A 25,864-nucleotide genomic window follows, 5' to 3' on the forward strand; every position below is an offset into this window, starting at 1 on the left:
AAGATCCATCTAACATCAGCTACAATATCCCTAGTACCACGACCCCTTCTAAACCGAGCCTGGACTTCTGGCAGTTCTCTGATGTGCTGTTCCAGTCGGTTTTGGAGAATATTCAGTAGAATCTTGCTTGCATGTGAGATCAATGCTATTGTTCTGTAGTTTCCACACTCACTTGGGTCACCCTTCTTTGGAATGGGAGCAAATATGGATCTCTTCCAGTCCATTGGCTAAGTAGTTGTTCTCCAGAATATATATATATATATATACACAAAAAAGCAAATAACAATCAAAGGGTGTGTGTCAGCTTGGCTGGGTTGTGGTTCTCAGTGGTTCAGCAGGTATGTATGAGCAGAACAGTCTGGCTGATATACCATGTGTAAGTCTACAGTTATGTAATGGAGTAATCCTCCACCTATGATCTGATATGGTTCATCCTCTATTGTTAAAAAAAGGGCGATTTTCATATGATGACCTAGACTTTGGAAACTATGTCAAAAAATGATTAATGAATATGTATTAAAAAGTAACTAAAAGGGGAACACTTTAAACTTTTCAAAGAAAATTTTTGATCACAGTTTTTAAAATTGTACCATTTTACAGAGGCTGAGTAGTTATTATCCAGTAACAAAAATTTGCACGTTTACATATTTTTGCTTCCAAGCTGAGTCATATTTTTCTTTGTCTTTATTGTTGCTGTTGACTATTTCCCAACAAGTTTTCAGTAAACTCTTCCTCCAACACAAATTTCGTTACCCCTGGTGTAGACCATTAACTACCTTAATCTAATTCCCAGCATGTGAATTTTATTAGCATCTATTCCAGTGACTAAACCCTCTTTACATCTCACTTTTCATTTTGTAACCAAGTGATTACACAGAGTCAAAGGAAACTACACTTCTTTTGCACAATATCTGGAGGAGTGACTTTCAGGAAGAATCAGATTCATCACAGATTTCCAATTTAAATTATTTTTATTTTTATTACATTGCAATTCACACAGTCCCGTCAATGATTTCACTAGGACCAACAATCAACATGTTTGGAACTAAGATGTTATCAGCTTCAAAAACTTGAAAAATGCAACCCAAAATGAAATCTTAATTTTTCTTCCTTAATGTAAAAGGGAAAAGTCTACAGTGTTCTTTTTTATAGATTCATACTATTTGTTCTTTAGATTTTTTTTCCACATACACCCAAGCTGTTAAAAATATCTTAATTCAAATTAACTTCAATATAAAATTTCTTGGTACAAAAGTACTGGAAGAAAATGATATGAAATTCATGTTGTGGTTGAACCTGTGACTCATAGCAGCCCTGTGTGCGACAGTTCTGAACCTTGCCCTATCCTGAGCCCTATCCTGCTTTTTGTTTTGGTTTTTAAAAATTAATTTCATAAGACTAAGACATCACCATGAAGTCAGAACCAATGCATGGCTGACCCTCCAGTAAATTTGCAAAATTGTAAATTCTGAAGGAAGAGATTACCTATCTTTCTTCCCTGTGGCAGCTGGTGAATTCGAGCCTTGGCCTGGCTTTCGGTTGGCAGTGCAGCTCCTTACCTCTAGGCTGCAGAGCCAACCCTTGGTCTGATTGCTTTCTGCTCACAAATGTTTATCGCCAGCAGATGTCATTACTGGGTACGTTTTCTAGCAGAAAATATTAAATGATTCCAGGGGGAAACCCCCAAAGTTTAAGTTCTAAGGACAAAATATGAAAGTTTCTAATGTGGATTAGCTGTCTGCAGACTAAAAGAGGCTTATTAGTATTTTTTTGTACTTGACATGAAAGGACAAAATATCTAAGCTATTCATTTTATGTATTTACACAAAAAATATTAATTTTATGTGAATTAATTAATTTCCTATTTATTGACCTTTACATTGGCATTTACTTTACTCCAAAAGATACTTTACTTCCAAAGATACAGATTTATAATGTTTGGGTTGGATTTTGTTTTTCTTTTCTTCTCCCTTTCCATAACTTTTTTATCATTGTTGATCTCATTGGTTTGGTAGAGCTGGAAAAAACTCTATGAAAAAGTGATTTTAAAAATGTCTAGTTTGGATTGAAAATTCTGAAGCACTTTTCCCAGTAATAACCTATGAGGGAATTATTGGTATTCAGAAACTAGGATCCAATCTACCTCTGGCAATGAAATAATACTACTCTGAAAGACCCGCTATAATAAATCTACCAAAAATGTTAAAAATACAGTCATTAAAGTGGCCAGGAAAATATTAATGTACTAGCATTAAACATTTTATGCAACTTCAAAATACATTAGTAGTAAAGTGTATCCCTAAGCTATATTCCCAAATGAGTTTTCATGCTGTGTAAACTTAGTGGATGCAGAACAATTAAATTTTGTTTGCAAAACTTGTTAATGCTTATCTTCAGTACATACCTTTCATGATCTTTCTACCAGTCACGACTAGTCACCAATGCTATGTGCCTTTTTTGGATAAAGGAGGAATTCTCTCTTCTCCTGGTTTTTATAATTCCTATTATTCTTGGTCATTTACCTTCTGTGATAATTCTTCAGATTCCTCTCCTAGATTCTATTCTTCTTTGGTCTTTCATGTACTGGTTGCAATTAGGGTCTTCATCCTTATCTTTCCCTTGTTCAACTAATATGCTTCCAAGGGAATGGCATCCCATTAAAAATTTGCAAAGAACCCTAAGTTGTTTTTATCTCAGGGAAGTTTGGTCATTTGTCTTCAGTGATGTGCTTTAATCCATGAGCTGCACGGAATAAATTCCCTCTTGCATTTCTGATACATCTCCATGCTTTATTACTCAGCTCACATTCTATGGTTATTAAGTGTTCAGTTTGTGAGGTTCCACAACAGTCATTCCAAATTTCAGTTGTAATGTGTATCACATTGTATTTAAAGTATTATTTTATTAATCTGACCTCATTATGAATATAAACTCTTTAATGACATGAAATATTTATTGATATTTCTGTCCTCACTACCTTGTAAAATTTCAGAAACTCTGTTGTTCCATATAACCAATCAATATCTGTTGAGCAGATTAGTGGTCGAAATTCTACTGTCAATCAGACATTCATATTCATGAAGATTTAAGAGCCGCCAATTCAATATCAACTAGATCAAATAATGGTAACAATTTCAGAGGAATACTAATATAAAATCACATACTTTAAAAAGACTAAAATCTTTGTTACTTTCAAGTCATTTTTTCTTTCATGTATTTGGTTTGCAGATTTTTAACAATCTATTCTTGACAAACCGGTAAAGAATTTTCTTTTTTCAAAAATGTTAATCTTATATTTTCTGGATATTGTCAATAGAAAGTTGGGTATTGGCTCAATATTTTGTTTCAATTTGGCCAATTTAATAGTTAGAATTATGATTCTTAAGTATATAATGTCTTATGGTAATGTGTTGTATGTGCTTTTGAGTCACCTGTGACTCATAGCGACCCTATATATAACAGCCCTAAACCCTGCTCTATCCTGTGTCAGTCTTATTGTCTCTGACACAACTACCCCCACTATTCCAGTCACTGAATCAATCCATCTCATCAAGGGTCTTCCTCTCTTGCGCTGTCCCTCCCAAGCATGATGTCTCTCTCCAAGGACTGGTCCTGCCTTGCAAAATGTCCAAAGTATGTCAGATAAAGCTTCAGAATCCTTGCCTCCAAGTTTCACCCTCTCTAGGATGAACCTGTTTGTTCTCCCAGCAGTCCATGGTATATTCAATACTCTTCTCCAGCCCCACAGCTCAAAGGCATCAGTTAAAATTTTCATTCAATACCACATTTCCTTTTCCTTCCATATTGTAAATATGGTTTTAAAGGCCTTTTATTTCAGAAGTGGATGACCAATACTAGACACAAAAGAGCAATAATGTCAATCTAGAAACAGATGTATGCCTGATATAGGCCAGGGTCTTGATTTACTTGCTGTGCATCTGAGAGATGGACAATGACTAAGGATGACAGAAGAAGAATTGATGACTTCGAGTTGTGGTGCTGAAGAAGAGTGTTGAACATACCATGGGCTGGCAAGAGAGGGTAACAACAAGCTGTTCTTTGGAGGCAAGGATTTGGAAGCTCTATCTCACAGACTTTGAGCACATGACTAGGAGGGACCAGTCTTTGGAGAAGGATATTATGCATGGAAGGGTGGAGGGATAGCACAGGAAAGAATGATGCCAGATGAAATGGATTGACGCAGTAATTGGGGTAAATGGAGGTATGTGTGTCACAGAAAGACTGACTCAGGATGGGGCAGGCTTCAGGTCTATTATACATAGAGTTGCTATGAGTTGCAGACAACTTGATGGCACAAGACAACAACCACAACATATTCTCACCAGGGAGCTCCGGTGGCCTAGTGGTAAGGAGTTGCACTGGTAGTCTAAAGGTAAGTGGTTAGAATTCACCAGCTGCTTCACAAGAGAAACACAGGCAAGCTTCTTCTGTGTGATTAACAGTCACTGAAAACTCTTAAGAGTCTACTATGAGTTGCTTCCAACTTTATGGTACACAACAACAACAGCAACATTCTCTTAAGGCTCAAACCTCATTACTGTATGGCTGGGGCCAACTCATGTCCAGCTAACACTGTTTTGGGATTCCAGAGCTGTAAAGAGAGCCCATGGTAGATTTAAACCAGCTGGAGCACGACTCCCAAGGAGCCGCTCCACTACATTTTAACAACAAAATATGAGATTGTTTGCAAATATATGTGTTATACGAGGAAAAGAATCATAATATATGCTTGAGGTATGTATACTAAAGATTAATTTTCTACAAAAATTAATTATCCCAATGAAAGTTTGATTCAAAGTTTCATTGAGGAACATATTTTTGGCAGAAAATATAAAGAAAGACTTGAACTGAGTAAAATAGGGCTATATTAAAGGGGTTTTGTTTGTTATTGTTGTTTTTTACCATCATGGTTTAGATTACTGTTTAGTAGATGCCAATTCTAATGTAAGAAGAGAAACATAGATTCTTCATACCCCTAATTCACGTATCCTTCTGTGCGATTATATGTTTGTTTGGTCTCCATGAGAGAGAATCCTTGAGAAGAAAATCAAGTTTACCTTCTTTGTCTCTCTGGGTTTTTAGTTGGGAGAGGGGGTTTGCACTGGTCTGCACACAGTACACCTCTCGGGTCTGGACTCCTCCTCCGCAGAGGGCGGTCTGGTTCCCTCTCCTCTTATCTTGCTGACTGAGCAAAGGGTCCACCCGACACTCTGTCCACTCAGTGGTTCGCCAGTCATACCTAAATAAAAAAGGAGACAGTAACTACATTTTGTTTTATTAAGTAATTTCTCCACTCTCTTCACTCTCTCTTAAGAAAACTAATTTAAGAAACATTTTCTCTCAAATCAATTTTTGGTGCAAATTCAATCTCAATCCTTTTCTTTCATGCTACTGTTTTACTGTAAAAGGGATTAAATTTAGGACAATCCTGCTTTAATCGCAACAACTGGAAACTCCTAATAAATATTTTATGAAAAGGGAGCATAATGCTGAAAATATGAAATTTTATGTTCAATTAAGCTAAGTTCAGGCTTGCCCTTTCCTGATGCTCATAAACAAAGGGAAGCAGTCGAAGTAGTGAATACAAACATTTGTTTTAATAAAACATGTGGACATTAATTCTTCATACTGTATGAAGTATGTATACATACTTCGGGTGTATAGAACGAAGCCTTTTAGAGTTTCGTTTTATTGCCAAGGACAAGAATGCTTTTTCCTGTACGTGGGGCATCCCTGCTGAGGGCTGAAGAGTGATGAAAAGAACTGAAGTTTCTAATCAGTGAAGCACAGAAAATACCTCTGTGGTTCACAATTCAAGCACTGACTGATCAAGATTATGAGGTGAAGGAAATGCCAGAGTTTGTAAGCCCAACAGACGCTTTAAGGAGATAATACCCAGAGAAGCATTTCCCGATGCCTCTGAAGATAGAAGTGATGGAATTTCTTCACCTGAAGGAAAGTGGCTGGTTGAAAGCATAAAGGAAATGGTTCCCATAGCACTTTGTGTCACTTACCCAAGGAGCTTCCTTTGCAATCAGATGAAGAGCTAACACTAGCGCAAATGGAAGTGCTAATGTTCATCTCAATTAGACAAAAAGGTTAAATGAGCTCTCAGATGTCTGATCTAGATGTATCACTCTGTCAATACTAAAAGTCCCTGACAGTAAAGCTGACCTTCATGCCCGTTTTTTTCCTCATTTTTCTAAGTGGGGATTCATGGTTTAACAGAATTGCAGGACTGGGTCACCAAGGAACAACACTATTAACATTTTACACGTGTTTAGAAAGGAAGTTTAGCATCCCTAGAAAAACATAAGCAAATAATACTGGGTTGGAAAAAGAAAGAAAAAAGCAGATGAGCCATCAGTCAGTAGACTTGAACTGAAAATTTGAAAAATGCTATGTATTTCTGAGTACATTAAAAACTCAACAATGAGTTCTAATGCAGCTCATTGTAAGGAGTCCTTTTATAACAATGTATTTTCAGCAATAAATGTAAGTTAGTTGCACATTAATAAAAATGCTAATCCCTTTCCACCTATAAAAAAGAGGACGGGACAGGATATTCAGGACGGTTTATTATGTTAACAATGCTTGACTATATTAGAAGAAAAAAATAAAGCAATAGCATGAGAGAAAAATAGAAGAAATCCACTGGAAAGAAAATGTTTCAGAAATCCTCATGAGTCCTTGAGCTAACTGTACAAAGGACATCAAAGTCGGGAGAACAGGAAGAAAAGTTAGGAAGGGATTTATTGTCAAATCAGGGAGAATGAACATGAGAAGGGACTGCCTATCTTTCTCCAATGGAGCAGCCGATGGATTCAAACAGTGTACCTTCAGGGTGGCAGTTGTAGCCCCTTACCACTAAGCCACCAGAGCTCTCTGTTAGTAATAGTGTTGTTGTTGTTGTTGTTATTGTTGTGTACCGTAGAGTCAGAACTGAGCCTTAGCTGACCCTCTGGCAGGTTTTCAGTGGTAGTTAATCATACGAGGGGAGGTTGCCTATCTTTCTCCCGCAGACCAGCAGGAGGCGCAGCTTTTTGCCCCTAGGCCACCAGAGCTCCATTGTATTTCCCCCCCCCCCCTTAATTCTTATGAAAAATCCCTTAGAAAGAGTCACTGATTCACGCGTGAATCTTTAAATATTTGCAATGTCCTAGAAAGCTAGCAAGGGAGTTTTTGCATATTTATCGTGAAACTACAATGTTCTAAGTTACTTCATAAATGACCTTTACTCAGACAAAACTGAAATAATACTGCCAGGAGAGTTAACAGTAGTTCATTTTTTAAGGACAAAATTAAATTAACTCAATAATTCAGGAATAGTCTTGCTCCATCTGAATTCAATGCCCATTTATGAGGCATGTACTGTACTGTCAGACTGTATTGGGATAAGCCCTCTCACTTGCTAACTCACTGCTTTTGAATCGGAATTGACTCAGCTGACTCTCCATTGGGTTATGAGGCTGTAAATTCCATGCAAAATTGCCCATCTTTTCTTCATGGATCTGCTAGCTGACTAGAACTACTAGAGAGGTGATGCCTTTGGATTAACAGCGGAACTCCTGCTGGCATGCCCCCAGAGTTCACTGTGAAAAACACGAGTGACAAAAATGAATAAGCATGATCTCTGTCATCAAAAAAAAATAGTCTCATTATTCAAACTAATATTTTTGCATTTCACTGTATTCAATATTACACTCATTATATACAGTATTGATTTTTAGTAGGACTTTGTTAATAAGTAACAGAGGCTTATGTTTTTCAAATTGTCTCCTTTTAGGCAGAAAGTGGGCAAATGATAATGTGGGAGCCAAACCCATCGTATCTTCTGTTTTTATAAATAAGCTTTATTGCACCATAACCATACTTACTTGTTTATATACTGTCTGTGGCTCCAATGGCAGAGTTGAATTCAGCCTATTATCAAGAACATTGTCAACTTGTATTATAGAAAATATGTATATAAATGTCTATTAAAAACCTAGTCTTTGTGAGGATTCTACAATTAAGGACACCTCCTCTGATAAGCAGGGATTCTTTAAGATACTATGTATAAAGTGAAGTCCCATTTTTCTGCTTAGAATATACAAAATCACTATTCCTCAACAATACTGACTAGTTAAGTCAAGCAGCCTAGCCTGAAGGACATGCAAATTTGGCAACCGTTGTATCAAAACTGCAACCCCCTCTTGATTTACTCACATGGCACAGGGCTCGATGCCTTCTCCCTGGGACGTACAGGATTCTGTCTCTTCAAGTCCTGGGCACTCTTTTTCGCTGCCAATAGGAAACTGCCTGATGGTGCGTGTCCTTACGCGGGTGCCTTTAGGTGACCCCGTATCATAGCAAGTTTGGGAGCATGGGCTCCATTCCGACCACTCAGACACTTGGCACTCTTTGGTGATCACACAGGACTGAAAGGTCAAGGGTAGCTTCTCTTGCTGGCAAAAGCTGGGGGGGAAAAGGCATTGATATTCTTATCAGATTCACAGGCAATTATGACATCCATCTTCTATACTCAAGAGTGAAATCAGCTTGGGCATATTTATTTCTATTTTGAGGGGCAACTGCAATTTCATTGAAAGTACATCAACATTTACGATGTGAAAAAGTCGTTAGATTCAAAACTAACATTTACATTTCTCCTATTTTGTAAGGGTTGTTAAATTGGTTATAGGAAATTGAGGGTGGGGGGAGGGATTAAGCAAAATTAGCTGAAACTAAGTTTACCATATTGCTCATTTCACTCATTCCAGATTTCTTTTCATTTAGAAAATGAGAAAACAAGAACCATTAGCATATGCTAATTTTTGTTCTGTTTAAAGATTTACATACATATGTCTGGCTAATTTAACACAGCATTGTTTTCAAAAGAGAAAAGTAATTTAAAATATGTCTAATATTTATATTATTTTAAATGTAATTTTGAAACTTTAAGTGTAACCATTATATTGTATGCATACTGACATACAATTTAAAATATTTAAATAGTCTTTAAGAATGTGTGTGTGTATATATATTTATATACATACAGTTATCCTAATTCGAAATATTCAAACATTAAAATATAATTATATCTACAATTAAGAGATCTCTTTCAAATATATCTCTAATAATTATTTTATCAGTAAACTATTTATGTTGACGCTTTGCTGCTCCTTCATGCTCGAATCCAACAGCTGCTCTGCTGGAGAAGAGTGGGCAATCTCCTCTTATGTGATTTACTGCCTTTGCAAACCCATTGGAGGGTCAGCCATGGGTTAGTTCTGACTTGACAGCACACAAAAACAACTCCTTCATAAGGGCAATCTGGTGAGATGGTCTTCAGGGAATCACATGTTTCTCGGAATTCAGCCACTAGTGGCAGGCTCAGTAGGAAAGATAGGCAATCTCCTCCTATGCTCCTTCTACAGCCTTGGAATTCCGGAGAGTCAGCTTCGAGTCAGTCTGACTGAAACACAATAATAGAGTGAGGAAGATATTCTTTTTTTTTACTTAAAAGGATGTTAGACATAAAGTATAATGTCTGTATACAAAGACTGAAATGATATCATAGTTGCTAATTATTTGTGGGGTATGCATATTGAGGAGCTTTCCTGGAAATGGATGGGTTTATGTTGCTTCTTAGTTGAACTCTTGCCCATTCTCAATAACTGAGAGTGTATTTTTATGAGACAAAGGCAGCTTGTCGCCATGGCAGAGCCATCTGGTCCAATGGGGATTGAACAGTTAATTCTGCCTTCTCATTCAGGTACTATATTTAACTGTGGTGATCAACCATGGAGGGAGGAAGGTTCCTTTTAATGTAACAATTTAGATTCAGTCTTCTTAATCCTACCAGCATGGGTACTAAGATCACATTCCTAGGGAGACACTTAGGACTCACAGCATCAAAGCCAATCTGTTTGAGTTGAGAGATGTGGGTAATAGAATCACCTGATAATAGTGGTTTTTTATTATCTCCTTTGTGATATCCTTCATATTTTCTTTCCTCTTAATTTTTAAAACAAAGTCCTTTCTCAAGATTATTTTATTTTATTGTAATGCACTTATCCCCCATATAATATGTATTGAGTTAATGGTATATGTGTGGGCAAAAGGTTAAAAATATCTTTCTCTTTTGTAAAGAATCTGACCATTGATTAACTGCCTCCAGTTACAGTTAACCTGGAAACCTGATGATATTTAGATTGTCAACTGTGTTACTAGGTCATATTGCTGAAGGCAAGATAACCCTTGTGGATAAATTGAATTTGCACTGGAGAAATTATTGATAGATGGTAGTCGGACAAAGATCTGAGCTTCTCTAAAGCTAACAATTCTTATAACAGAACTTGCTCATTGTGGGGACCATGGAAGCTGTGACAATCAGACAGTTATTAAAAATTATCTGCTTTTCTGGGATATAAGTCAACACAGCTCCTACACCTGCTTATGTGAAATTTCAAGATCTCTCACTGCCTGAGAAGTGCTTGATGGCACAATAATGACAGTTCTGGATTCTCTCCACTGATCCAAGTGATGCTAAATGTGGACTATGGTAAATCACAGAAAGGTGAAGCTTGATAGAACCTAAGAAGTCCTATAGAGTCATGGTTTAAAATTTTCCTCACATTATTTTATGTAATGCTTCCCCCAAATCTTGTTACATAGATACCCTTGTCAGCTCCATTTCATAGGGAAGAATCCTCTAAAAGGTTAGGAAACACATTCAAGATGGTAGCAAGTGCTGTTTTATACCATCAAGAACAGACTCATGGCTGACCCTCCAGTGAGTTTTCAGAGGCAGTAAGTTACACAAGGGGAGATAGATCATCTTTGTCCCACAGAGCAGATGATGTATTTTAAATACCTGCCTTTGGGTTGGTAGCACCAAAACCTTACTATCCTACAAGCCTCCAGCGCTCCCTTAGCTAGTATATGTTGTGTTGTTGTTGTTGATTGTCGTCAGTAGAGCACGATACATGGCAACCCTATGAATAAAAGTCCTGAAGCCTTTCTATAACTATCATCTTTTATCAAAGTTCATGGAGTTTCCAGACGCATGTTGTTTAGGAAGTGGATAGTATACTGGAATTTAAAGTTAGCTGCTTTAAATCAGAGGCCATTGTATTAACCATTCTGCCCTACTTTTCAGTTTAAACTGACAATACAACTCAATGTCTAAATTACTGACACATTATGTGTGATCCAATTAGTATCACTATTTCACAGCCTCCAGCTTTGAACTATCCATGAACTTTGCAAGTGTGCTACTATTTCTAGGGAAGACCTAGTATGTAATTACACACACACACACACACACACACACACACTCTCATATGGAGCATTACTAACACAAACAGAAGGCCAATTTTCAATTGCTGTTTACTCAAAATTATTCTAACAACTATACATTAAGTAACTATTCATAAATAATAAGCACAAAAGATAAGAGTTCAAAGTTAAAATAACTGAGTTGGAAGAGTAATTTGCATGAAGGAGCAAGCTACTAAGGTGAAATCTAAGGACATAGTTGCTGTGTACTGTCAAGTCAGAACTAACCCATAACTGATCCTCCAGTGGGTTTTCAGAGGCTTAACATGCATGGGAGGAGATTGTCCATCCTTCTCCCACAGAGGAGGTGGCACTTTTTGAACCATATGCCTTTGATATTGCAGCACAGATTCTTACCACTAGGCCACTAGAGTTCCCTCTGTTAAAATGAGATGTCAGGAATTAATGAAATTATAAAATATTTTGTTGTTAATAATTTTGGTAAGTGGGTGAAACATAAGACAGATTTTTCCCCTTGTTTAAGTCATTGCTACAAAATAGGAATCAAATAATATTTGACCCTTCAGCAGATATATGAAGGCTGTAAATAACATAGGAGGAGATTAACCATAGTGCTCCTGTGGAATCCCAGGTGGATTTTAATTGTCTGAGAGAACACACCTATAGGGTAGCAGTTCAGTTTCCTGTAGACTACACTAATATAGTTCTTCTATATGTATATATTGTAGGATAAGTGGCTAATTGTGAGTGTTAGAAATAATGCACATTTTATGCTCACTCATTTAGGTCCATAAAAGGAGCTCTGGTGGCTTAGTGGTACTAAGTGGAACTGAGCCACCAACGCAAAGGTACATGGTTTGAAAAAACCTGCTTGCTCTATGGAGAAAGAGAAGCAGTCCACCCCATGTAATTTACTGCCTCTTGACTACCTACTTGAAGGGTAAGCAATAGGGTCAGTTCTGACTCAAATGCACACAACAACAACAAGAGAGAAAAAACCTTTAAACTGTCTCGATGTTTTATTTAACTTCTGGTGGTTGGTTGATGACAGAATACTTGCTGCTGGTACTGGAGGCAGAGGGTTATGACAATGATAATACTAATTTTTCCATTTCATTTTTTATAATGTCCCCTTTCCTACAATCATACTTTATACATTGCACACTCTAATTATCAGTAGATATTTGAGACTGTTCTTTGCTTTTTAGTGTCTTCCAATTTGAGGGCTCTACCTCCAGTTCTCTACTTAAATGTCTAACACAAATAAGCTCTATTATTCATAAAGTTTTCAAAGTCCTGTTATTTCAGAAATGGGTGGTCAATCCTGCTTCCTAATCTGTCTTAGTCTTGCAACTCTGTTTTAGTAAAGCATCTCACAGATAATTGCTGTATTCATAAGAGCAAACAATAAACAAACATACATATCTAAGTTATTAAGACCAGTAATGTGCAAAACACATACTTAATACAACCAATTTACAAACAAGTGATTATACATCTAAGAGCAAACTCCAAATATAAGCAAACATATGTATGACATGGCACTGTTGGCAAGGGTTCCCTCTGCGAGGTGATGCACAGGGTCTGGAATGTTTTGGGTTGTGTTTAGTAAGTGCCAGTTTTGCTCTATTCTTTATGTATGTTAAATGTGTTAAATTATCTAAATTTCAGAAAAAAACCACTTGGTAGTAGAATATTATGCCTACTTCATTCAACCCAGAGATGAGGAAAAGAAGGCACAGGAAAGTTAGGACATTTTCCCAAGATCTTGCTTACTAAGTGGTGGAGCTGAATACGCTAGGATGTGTTATTGAAGTGGAATCAATGACTCATAGAAGATCCCCAAGTGGGTTTTCAGAGACAGTAAACCACACACAAAGAGGTTACCCATCTTTCTCCAGCAGAACAGCTGGTGGATTCCTCCTATGTGTCTTTGGTTTGGAAGGGCAGTTCCTTACCACTAGGCCACCAAAGCTCCCATGGTAAAATGACGATGAATTACCACTGAATGTCTGCTATGAGTTAGGAGCTGTGTTAAGCTTTACAAGACTATCTCATGTAACCATCAAATCTGCTCTTTAAAGCAGTTATCTGCCTTTTTTAATAGATAAGAAAACTGAATCTCAAATATCCCAACTCATGCAGCCAGAAAATAGCAGAACTAAAATTCAAAGAGGATCCTTTTTTGCTTATGAGGCTTATGCAGGTAGGAACAAAAGAATAGCCATGAAAATGAAAAGGAATGATAAACTATAAGAGTTGAAAAGACTTAGTGGATAGTTAAAAGAGTTTTAAGAGACTCCTTAAGCATGAAGGTCAATTTTTTTAAAAAAAATGTTCTTGAATGTGATATAAATTTGCCCTCTTTTTGAAAAGACTGAACCAGCCCCTACTAATAACAAACTATTTATCACCCTCACCTCCACTAGCTGCTTGTGCACTTTTTAAATAACTGAAAAATCTTGAAGCCTTTTTTTGCACTAGGATACCTTTAAGGTATGCATCTCCTTTATAACTTAGGGACTGTCTGTAATTGCAGAGTTCACCATTTAATGTCCTTGTATGGGTATATAAAGTATGTAGAGATTTCCAGTAAGGAGGAGGCAGAAATTTTGAGTAGGCATTAAATTTAAATCTTTGGATGGTATATGTACTTTCAGAAATTATAACCTTCACAGCTGAAAACAATAACAGGTAGACAAGCATTCATATCCTGGGACTTCAATGTCCCACCCACTAATCACTGATAGTGATTAGCTCTTAAGGACCTGATAGATAGGGCTGTGAATCTTTTTGGAAACCACCAGATAGTGGCTGATGGATTCCAATTAAACTTTCTGTTAGCAGTTGTTGTTAGCTGGCATTGACTCTATGAATAATGGATCTGAACCCTACCCTAACCTATATCAGACAAATACAAAAACTTATGCAAACATAAGTTTACAGTGGACCTTGGTAGGGCCATGAACACCGTGATATTTAGTCATTTCATTTTGTGATTCTCAGTGAGACTAAATTCAATAACCACATTATCTATGTTTGTTAATTTATTTAGCTGCTTCCACTACCACTCCCTATTTGTGCTGGCCATGGAAAAGGCTAAAATTGTAGATCCTGGGAAAACTTTAGTTCATCGTGATTTTCACAAGAACATAGGCCTCCAAGAGGTCAAAGACCTGAGCTGTTTACTCAAGGGCAAGCTGCTGGGAGATGTGATGGTCACTCTGACAGCTTCCTTTTCATTTTCATGTTCAGGATAGCCCAGATGGCTTAGACTGGATAGAACAAAAGCTTGGCTTTGAGACAGAGCAGATGTTACTTTGCACACTTTGTATCAGAGTAAGCAGATAACCATTTGAAATAAAAAGCAGGGAACAAAGTTAAATATTTGTCATTAAAGATAGCTTCTCAAGGGATAACAAAGCAAAGATTATACAGTATTTTTGATTTTTTTTATTGTAGATCAATGCTAAGGCTGATTAACTGTAAAATTTATTTTATTCTGTTTTCATTAATTCACATCATGCTACATGAAAATAGAATGCCACTCCAAATCCTCTCCCAAAATTATTTCCATTGCCCATGTTAATGACCATAATACCTATGGAAACATACTTGCTTTCTCAAGTTTCCCTAATTAATCTCCCCAAATATCACTTCTTTTTTCAGCTTCTTAAACAGAAACTTCTCAAGACTCTCATTTTCTGAATACCAACTACAAATTTCTCTGTCAATTAAGACTATGTGCCTTTCCCATTGTCCTCTCCCAGGTTTTCACTTAGCCATGGTTAACTGTCATTCAATGATACTCTTCTCATTGTGTTTACATAAAAAGAATCCACTTGTAGAACCTCAGCAGAGCATACAGTTATAATTTCAACATTGCCATATTTTATTAATTAAGTTTATGAGGTTATGACACCATCACCTCTATCCACTTCAAAACCCTGTGGTGGTAGCCTAAGTTGGCTTCTTTTTAGCCATTAACTTAGCCTCCTCTGGTCTTCAGTTAGCTTAAATGAAAACACATGGTCTTGCAAATCAGCATGGTCTTGCAAATAGTCAATAGCTGTGGGACTAGGATAAGAAAACAGGTGCTTTCCACATTAGGCGACAAGACTTAAGGCGAGCAAGGCTTGTAGTGGCAAGACCCTGGTAAGTGTGAAACCCTGGTGGTGAAGAGACTGTGGCACTGCTGTGGACAAATGATGGCAAAGTGTGACCTGAGGCTTCTTGCATTCGTGCTGGCTACAGTTAAAGGTTTGGCTGCTCTTGCTGAATGTTTGAAGGAAAACCTGATTTATAAATGCTCTGAGGCAAGCCTTACTGGATGATTTGGCTGTGACTACTATAAGGCAAACCTTACTGGTTTATTTGTATTTGACTGTTGAACTGAAAGCAGAGTCTTGACTTATTGAGGAGTTGTGTGTTGGAACTGTTGGGCTAAAGACTGGACTTGTACTGTGAGGTATTCTTTGCCTGCCCTACTTACTCAGTTCCCTAATAAACTCCATTGTCGTTGCCATAACTGTCAGTCTGTGAGTCACCAATGAATAAAAATGAATCTCTTGCTGCTGCTGGAGTTCTAGAGGCAACATGAGGCTGGGCTGTGGTCTCTTTATCTGCTTTTTGCTCTGGGCACTGAGGGGCTGTGCCATTCATACTCCCTCTGCCCCTTTGGGAGAAGGATGGGCAGTCTCCTCCCATGTGATTGACTGCCTCTGAAAACCCACTGGAGGGTCAGCTATAATGGTGAACAACAACTGGTGCTTTCAGAGAGACACTCACAGCCCTGTGTCCCATGTCCTGCTTTCTGCTCTTTAGAAAAATCCTTAACAGATGCTCAGTGTTCCTAAGCAATAGTTCCATTTTTCCTCCTCTCTCAAACAACAACTGACCCTTTCAGAGAGACATTTAGGGCCCTGTGTCCCTAAGTCCTGTTTTCCACTCTTTAAACAAATCTTTAACAGATGCTCAGTGCCCCTAAGCAATGATTCTCCTTTTCCTCTTCCTTCAAATTCTTTTTAAGAGCTTTTTTTTGGTTAAGTTTTTCCATCTTTTTGTCTTAGAAGCAAACCCTCAGGACCTAGGTTGTATGGATTATCCACAAGAAAAGTCTCTAAATGTGGCTTAAAACTTTATTCTCCCAAGCATCATCATGTGCTGATTTACCCTTCTCATGGAAACCAGACAAAAATAATGGATAGAAAATATGATATTGTAGGCTATTGACAACAGGAGTAGGCTCCTCTTCCTAAACAACATGCCTCCAGAAACTCTTTGAACTTTGATAACTGTCTATAGTAGTAGAGGGCTTCAGGCCTTTTGTTCATAGGAGCTCTATGAGTCATGCTCGACTTGAAAGCGATCAACAACAACAAAAATAGGTATTGGCAATAAATATGTGACTTTTGAGGTAAGCTCATTGTGATTTAGTGACACTCAGTTCTTAGCTAACCTCCAGTGGATTCCCAAAGCCCTGGAGTAGATTGCTTATCATTCTCCCAAGAAGCAGTTGGCAGATCTGAACTGCCAAGGAAACTTGGTCTTAGTCAGCAGTACTTCCCTATAAAGAGTGTGCTATCACAGCTCACTCTTTGAGATAGGTAGAGTTTCTATCTGAATCAAAGTAGTTAGAAGAACCTGTAAATTGCTTGGTTGAGGCTTTTAAAATTCACAATCAAACCTGTTGAAACTCATATGAGCAACCAATCAATTGATCTATCTAGATCTAAACTAACCAAACAAATTGCCAATGAGCCACTTCCCGCTCAAAATAAGGTATACTGTATAGAGTTTACAAGGCTATAAATCCTTATCGAAGCATTCTGCTATAACTTCCTCCCACAGAACTGATGCTGATTTTGAATTCTTTTTGGCAACCAAGTGAGCCCTTAACCACTTAGACGATTAATGTTCCTTATCTGGATATAGTAATATAGGAGGAAAGAAAGCCTTTTCTGTTCTTTGTTTTACTAATAAATTTTTTTAAATAAAAAGAATTCATGATTTTATTTTGGATATTCCCATTGACCTGCTGGGAAAATAATAAAGGAAGTCAGAACAATCTCTTATCTTGCTTAAATCTAATACCTTCAGTATGGCTTGTAGGTTGAAGATATCCTGAGGGCTTAGTCTGGTCTAGAGTTCTGTTGCCCAGAGGATCATCTATGAACCAACATAATTAATTGAAAACATGCAGAATCTCAAATCCCCATTTCTTCACTACTGAATTACTATTTATATTTTAATGTTGTCTTCAGGTGGCCCATATGCATGCCAAGGCTTGAGAAGCATTGATCCATAATCTATTCCCTCAACAATTCTGAAACTATGAACCATCCAATATCTGAAGTTGGCAAATGAATCTTTAACAATATAGCTCCACTTCTTGCAGACAGAAATGGAATAAATAACACAAAATGGAATTTATTAGCACCAAAAGTGGATTCAATTCCCTGACAAGGCCTGGAAGTCATTCAAGGTCTAAGTCAAACTTCCCGAACAACTTTCAGCCCTCAGAATCTCAGCATCATTTTCTGATCCGTAAAGTAGCTGCTGTAGCTATTAGAAACTACGGGGTTTCTGCTCAAAACTCTCCTGCTGAATCAGATACTGCTACCCATCCCTATTTGCCTGTTTGGAATCATACTCCAATTCTACTCCATGTCATTCCAAGCCTAAATTTCATTTTGGGAGCTCTCATGGCTTAGTGGTTAGGAGTTGTACTGCCAACACAAAGGCATGTGATTAGAATTCACCAGTTACCTCCTCAGGAGAGAGATGAACAATCTCCTCCCCTGTGATTTCATGCCTTTGAAAAGCTACTTTTGGTCAGGTATTAACTGGTTTGATTCAATGGTACATAATAACAAATTACATTTAGAAGTTTGGCTACAAGAAAGTTTTGGAATGACTTTTAGTTTTCTACCTTGGCATGGCACAGATTAGAACAGGACTCAGATCCTCTGTTCATAGTGTTGCTATGAGTCATACTCTTCCTGATGACACCTAACCACAATAACAACCACCTTCCCAGCATAGGAAACCCCTCTGAAGCAACACTAGTCAAAATGTGGTGAAGGATCAGCATAACTATTTGCTAGGAGGGTGCCAGTAAGAAAGCACAAGAATTAAGAATAAGTCTGAGGGAATTTTAGAGCAAGTTAAAGTTATGACAGTCAATTGCAACATGTGCGCACTCATCTCAATTAACAGAGCTAGTTTTGTCAACGTCAAATTCTGTTGGAGAGATGTGTTACTCTTCAGCCTGAAAAATATAGCACTGGAAGTGTTGGGTGATTGGTGAGTTGCTCAGTCCATGTTCTTTCTCATGTATGGATCAAGTACATAATTTCTCCAAAAAACCTATTAAACTTGGATAAGATCATATGACTTCTTAGAAAAATAAATCACATTTGTACATTTAATAGGCCTAACAATGTCTTTTAGTATCTGCAGAATTAACCTTACAATTCTAAGCACTTACAATTTTATTGTACTAAAAAAAATAGTTGTTGTTGTTATGGGCCGTCGAGTTGTTTGCGACTCATAGCAACCCTATGTACAACAGCCCTAAACCCTGCTCTATCCTGTGCCATTCACATTGCCTCTGACACACCCATCCCGATCATCCCAGTCACTGAATCAATCCACCTCATAGAGGGTCTTCCCCTCCTGTGCTGTCCCTCTACTCTACCCAGCATGATGTCCCTCTCCAAAGACCTGTCTCTCCTTGCAACATGTCCAAAGTATGTCAGACGAAGCCCCAGAATCCTTGCCTCCAAGGAGCAGCCTGGTTTAACCCTCTCTAGGATGAATCTGCTTGTTTTCTTGGCAGTCCATGGTACATTAATACTCTTCTCCAGCACCACAGCTCAAAGGCATCAATTCTCCTTCTGTCCTCCCTAGTCATTGCCCAGCTCTCTGACGCACAACAAGTGATTGCAAAGACCATGGCCTGTATCAGGTGCACCTTCGTCTCCAAAGAGACACCGTTGCTCTTGAGTACTTTAGAGAGGTCCCTAACAGCAAATATGCAAATAAATTTGATAAAATAATCCACATTTTAGGGATATTTTCTTTATATTATGATAGATTATTAATTTTTTTAAATCTAACAAGCATTTCCAATTTTTGTACTGTGAGCTAACACAAAATACCAATTTTGTTTGTATAAATAAAAAATATTTTTACTTGTATAATCTGCTAAAGGAGGTTGGCTGGTACAGCAGTCAAGCATTTGGTTACTAACCCAAAGGCCAGCAATTTAAACCCACCAGTATCTCCATGGAAGAAAAGCTATAGGAGCCCATAAAAATTGGAAACCACATGAGGAAGTTCTTCTGTTTATCCTGAGTATGGTCACTGGGAGTCTGAATTGAGTGCAACAGTTTTAGGTTTTGGTTTCATTCTCTGCCCAAACCCCACAGTAAATACAGGAAACAAAAGTCTTGGCTACTTGTCAAATAGTGTTCAAAGGTACAAAGAAGATAGATCTGGAGATCTGCTTCTATCAGCTCACAACCTTAAAACTCTCTGGATTAATTCTACTCTTAACGGATGGGGTAGCCAGGAGTCAGAATCTATGTGAAAGCAACTAACAGCTCTTTACTCTGTTTATGAGATAATAATCACAACTATTATATGATTAGCTCATTTGTTCCAAGAAAGAAATTGGTTTCTTTAATACTAACCAATAACATACGAAGTTCCTAGGTTAAAACCATATATGCAGTATTAATGTAATTTTATTGATTAACTAACAGGTAACACTATAGAAAGAGAAAAAAGATTAAAGTTGTCCAGGATTTAATTTTACTTGGGTCTACAATCAACAACCATATTAGCAACAGTCAAGAAAAAGACCTAATGGGAAAATCTTTTGTCAAGACCTCTTTAAAGTGCTTAAGGGAAAAGATTCCAGTTTAGAGACTAAGATATATCTGATTTAAGCCATAGTATTTCTGATATCTTCATATGCATGTAAAGGCTATAGTCTTTGTTCTTCTAAAGCAAGCACTTCAAGTCCCCCTCTCTTTTAGCAAGCAAGGTTGAGCCATCTAAAAAACACAGGTTGCTAATGAGTCCTCCTACAATACTGATGCCACATTTTTCTTCATAAAGTCCATACAGTTTGAATAAATATGGAGAAGAATACAGTCCTCAGGCACACTTTTCTTGTTTTTAAACTATGCAGTGTTCTCTTGTTCTATGTGGACAAAAGCTTTTTGGTCTGGGGTAGGTTTAGCATGAACACACTTAAGTGTTCTGGGATTCATGTTGTTTCCAATGGTATTCATTATGTGTTATGATCTACAAAGTCAAATGCCTTTGCATCATCAATAAAATGTGCAAAATCTGAAAGTAGAAAATAAAAATTGAAGACCTTGCTTGGCATTTCTCAAGATGAGTGAACTGAAGAACAAATTCAAAACTTGCATTGCAACACTAAATGCTGCTGTGGGCAAAATCTTGAATTATACAGTAAACATCAAAAGAAGATGGAAAGAACCTATAGAGCCACTGTACCAAAAAGGACCACAGACATAGAATGATTTCAGGAAGCAACATATAATTAAGAACCAACATTAATGCAAGAAGTTTAAGTAGCACTGAATTTGTTGGGGGGAAAAAAACCCAAAATAACCAAGCAAAAACTCCAGGTATTGACAGAATATCAACTGATATGTTTCAACAAAAAGATGCAGCCTTGGATGTGCTTGTCAGTCTATGCCAAGAAATTTGAAGGACAATTACCTCATCAACTAACTGGAAAAGATCTGTATTTGTTTCTATTACTCCAAACTACTTAACAACAATTCCCCTCAAAAGCTGATACAACAGGCTGCAAATTTCCAGTCAATACCACTGATATCAAACACAAGTAAAATCTTGCTGAAGAATATTTTAAAAATGGCTAGAGCAGTACATCAACAGACAATTCAAATTCAAGTTCAAGCTGGACGTAGAAGGCACAAACAGATGTCAAATGAATCTTGGCTAAAAGCACAGAAAACCAGAAGGATGTCTATTTGTATTTTATTGACCATACAAAACATATGACTGTTTTAATCAAAACAAATTATGACTAACACAGAGAATAGAAATTCCAGAACAATTAATTGTGTTCATATGAAATCTATACACCATATGCTTTAAAATCAAGAAAGTTGTGCAACAGGGCTTCCCCCCCCCCCATATCCTTTCGCCACACTTACTCAATCTCCATGCTGTGAAAATAATCTGAGAAGCTGAACTTTAGGAAGAAGAATGTGACATCAGAAGCAGAGGACAACTCCTCAATGACCTGCACTAAGTAGGTGATTTTGTCTTACTTGTTGTTAAGTGAAGTGAATGTGAAACACTTGCTGAAGAGGATTAAAGACAACAGCCTTAAATATGGATTACATCTTAACATCAAGAAAATAAAAATCCTTACCACTAGCTCAATAGTCTACATAATGAAACAAGGAGAAAAGCTTGAAGTTGTCAACAATTTCATCTTATCTGGATCCACAATCAACACCCTTGGTACCAGCTGTCAAGAAATCAAAAGATACGTTGCAGCAGAAAAATTGCTGTCAGGATCCTCTCTCAAGCACGAATGAGGAATGATGTCAGTTTGAAGACTAAAGTGTGTCTGATTCAAGCCATAGATTTCTAAATTGCTTGACTAAGGATGACAGAAGAATCTGTGCCTTTGAGTTGCGATGTTGGAAAAAGAGTACTAAATACCCCATGGATGGCCAAAAGAAGAAACAATTATGTCTTGAAGGAAGTGAAACCAGAGTGCTTTTGAGGGCAAAAGATGGTGAAACTATGTATCACATATGTTTAGCCCATGTACATAATTTCTCCACAAAACTTATTAAACTTGGATAAGATCATATGGCTTCTTAGAAAAGGAAATCACATTTGTACTTATAACAGGCCTAAAATGTCTTTTGCCATCTGCAGAATTCTAAGCACTTACAATTTTATTGTACTAAAAAATAGTATGCAAATAAATTTGATAAATCCAGGAGAGGCTATTCCTTTTAAAAGGATATCACGCTTGCAAAACTGGGATGCCAGCAAGGGCAAGAGGAAAGATCCTCAGGGAGATGGTATGACACAGTGACTACAGCAACTGCTTCAAGATGATGATGATGACGGCAGATGATAGGACAAGCTTCTCATCTGTTACTTATAGAGTGCTATGAGTTGCAGCCATCTTGAGAGCACATAATGACAATAAACCAATCTAAAACCTGATTTGCTTATGCTTCAGATTCAATCTTTTTAAAGAACAAGACTTGTCTTATTTGAACTATGTTTATGCATTAATCAATTAATTTTAATGAACATTTACAGAGCTTTTGGATTTCCAGTCATTCCTTGTTGCACTTTTTCTCCCAACCCCCCAGATCACTCTTCTCTTTGAAAAGTAAAAGAAAAATTCCTTCATTGGTATACAATCCTCCCGCCCTGGGTACACTCCAGTATGGAACCTTCATTCTGGACTCTTATGATAATCATAATACCCTATAATATGCAGCTTTTAAACTGTTCTCTCCCTCATCCGTTTCAAGCAAGTTTCCTTTCTTAAACACAAGTAATGACATTTTCTATCATTTACCACTTATTTGTAGTTTTAAATTAATTCTTTACATATTTTCAGTGTAAATTTGCCAAGATTCAGCTAACCCAAAGCGAAGTTTATAAGAAGGCAAAACACAAGCACAGTGAATTACTTATTTTTATAAGGACAAAAATCTTTTCTCTTGCTTTGATATTTGAAAAATCTTTTGTACTGGGGACGAGTGCCAAACGGTGTCACCTGCCAGCTGGAGTGTCATATGGTCCCTGTTAAAGCTGAGTGCCCCGTTGCTGGTCAGCAGCCGAATGTGAGGTTATCAGCATGTCTCATCTTTAGTAATGAGATAATCTGCTATAGCCATGAGGCCTTTATCAATGAAACAGCCAGCATATAGATTTTCTATCCTTTCACACGGTGAATGCTTGCATGCAGCTGCTTTCTTATCACTCATGCTGCTCTAAGAGAATCAGAGTGAAGAGTCATGGCAGAATTCCAAGTCCATCGCAACAAGTGAAATTATAGACAGATCTATAATACAAGGAAAGAACCACCTCTTACCCAGTCAAAAGTGATAAGTAGCATGATCAATTTGGGCAATTCTTTCCATGAAACTATTTTCTAGCATTAAGGAATTTTTGTCAGTGGGAAGGAACTCATGTGAAAGACAGTGTATTTGAATATTGTAAATAGTATAATAAAAAAGTAAAAAAAAAAACCCAAAAAGTAAAAAAAAAATGTTTTTTAAATTCTACCTAAACAAAAAGAGTAAGAAAATGCTAGAGGAGATTAAAACTGTCAACACCTTCATCTTGCTTGAATTCATACCTGGTACGAGCAGTCAAGAAATAAGGAGATGCATTGCACTGGGAAAATCTGTAGTTAGAGACCTCTCCAAATTAATGAGGAGTAATGATGTCAGTTTGAAGACATTTGATTCAAACCATATGCATCAAGAGCTGGACAATGAATAGGATGACAGAAAAAGAACTGACACCTTTGAGCTGTGGTGTTGGAGAAAATCAAGGAACATCCCATAGATGGCCAAGAGACCGAACAGATTTGTCATTGAGAGAGTGCAGTCAGAGTGATTTTTGGAGACAAGAAGGATAAGGCTTCACGCCACAAAATTTGGATGTGTTGCTAGGAGGCACTATTCCTTGGAGAAGGACATGATGGGGGGGAGGGTAGAGTGTCGGCGAAGAAGAGGAAAACTGACATGATGACTGCTGCACCGGGTTCTTGTGTGTCAGGAAGTGTGAAGACAGCACAGGATAGAACAGCATTCAGATCTTTTGCTATAGGGTCACTATGAGTCACGCTTGACTTGATGGCTTCTAACAACAACAACAACATAAATTTTATGGCAGAAAGATAAATAAACATAATAAACCTGAAGAATTAGTGTCCCAAATTGAGAAAAATTTGTGTCATGATCATGGTTTGAAAGTATTCTATTTACTACAACATTGAGTTCTGCCAACACTCATCTAACCTGGCAACACTAGGATAAGCTGGGCATCATGATTACTGCTCTATTGAAATTATTATAGTTTTCAATCAGCATAGCACACTGAAGTAAGTATTCATAAAAATTAAGAAAAAGGCTATAATTTTTCCAAAATAATATTTGTAATCTTTTCTCTTTACTTTTATTTTGTAGTTACCTATAACCATGACTACATGTAACAAAAATTCCATGAACATAATATCTATTTCTGTTTACCTAAAATATTGTAAATCTCCTCTTGTATGATTCACTTCCTCTGAAAACCAGCTGGAGGTTCAGGAATGAGTCTGTTCCAAATTGATGGGAAACTATTACCACCACAATAAAAATTTTATAGCTTCCAAACAAAATTCAACTTTTTTGTTCAAACAAACTAGAGAACCATGATGGAACAGTTGATTACATAATGTGGTGCTAACAGAGAGATCAATGGTTCAGTCCACCAGGGGTCCATTGGAGAAGGATAAGACAGTCCACTTCCAAAAAGATTGACAGGGTTAGGAACACTGTGAAGCAGATCGAGTCTATCCTATGGGTTCCCTGTGTCTGAATTAATTCAATGTCACTAAGTTTGGTTTGGTTTGATTTCCTCACATTGACTTGCTGTATCTATTTATTATTTCTCATGATTCTTCTCAGTCCATTTCCCCCTTTACAATTTAGCAACAGTTCTCACAAAGACATACCAAACATTATTTTAAATCATCCTCTCAGTTACATTTCCATGTTTCTTTCTGAAGTAAGTGCTTTCTGAAGTAAGACTTTCTGAAGTAAGTGCTTTAGGTTCTCCTCAATTTCATCAAGCAAGGTCATGCCATCTGCATAATGAAGGTGATTTATTAATCTGTTCCAAATCCTGACGCCACATTCTTCATAAAGTCCAGTCTTTTGAAAGATTTTCTTAGCATACAGATTAAGTAGATACAGAAAAAGATACAACCCTGATGCAAACCTTTCTTAATTTTAAACCATTCAGTGTTTCCTTGCTTTCTTTAATTCATTCAGAACAGCTTAAATATCTTCCTTTGTTTACACTTAACTCTTGATCACATGATACTTCTGGAAATATTTTAGCACCAACCAGTTATTTTTGGTACAGTGATTCTGTGTGTTAGGTTCCCCTTCTTTTAATGTTTCCCAGATCATATAAGATTTTGCCTATGGCCTAAGTATTACAACTTAGGCTTGACTTAGTTTTTCAGTTCCTTCACCTTGAGAAATACTAAGTTCTTTCCTTTTTATTCTATAGTTACAGGTCTTGCATATTGTGTTATAATACTTTATTTTGTCTTTTCAAGCTATCCTTTTAAATCCTCTGTTCAACCTTTTTTCTTTTTTTAATTGTGATATAATGAAAGTTTGAATGAAGAATAGTGTCAAACTAATATAAAAACAAACAAATGAACAAAAAAAGTGAACTGAGAAGGAGTAGGGAGGAAAATGTCCAAAAATAAAGCAATGAAAAATCCTCT

At 37.1% G+C, this 25,864-nt stretch overlaps 1 protein-coding gene across 1 annotated transcript in view; it reads right to left on the reverse strand.

Moving 5' to 3' along the window:
* THSD7A (thrombospondin, type I, domain containing 7A) overlaps nt 1-25,864 on the reverse strand; it is a 620,355-nt gene that overhangs the window by 271,067 nt on the left and 323,424 nt on the right. The window contains exons 3-4 of the mRNA XM_006880244.1: nt 8,230-8,478; nt 5,079-5,260 (exon numbers count right to left, since the gene is read on the reverse strand). Coding sequence (XP_006880306.1) covers nt 5,079-5,260; nt 8,230-8,478 — 431 coding nt within the window. The remainder of the gene's footprint in view (nt 1-5,078; nt 5,261-8,229; nt 8,479-25,864) is intronic.

Source organism: Elephantulus edwardii, unplaced genomic scaffold, assembly GCF_000299155.1.
Source record: "Elephantulus edwardii isolate Elephantulus edwardi_28Jun2011 unplaced genomic scaffold, EleEdw1.0 scaffold00007, whole genome shotgun sequence".
NCBI classification, from domain to species: Eukaryota; Metazoa; Chordata; class Mammalia; order Macroscelidea; family Macroscelididae; genus Elephantulus; species Elephantulus edwardii.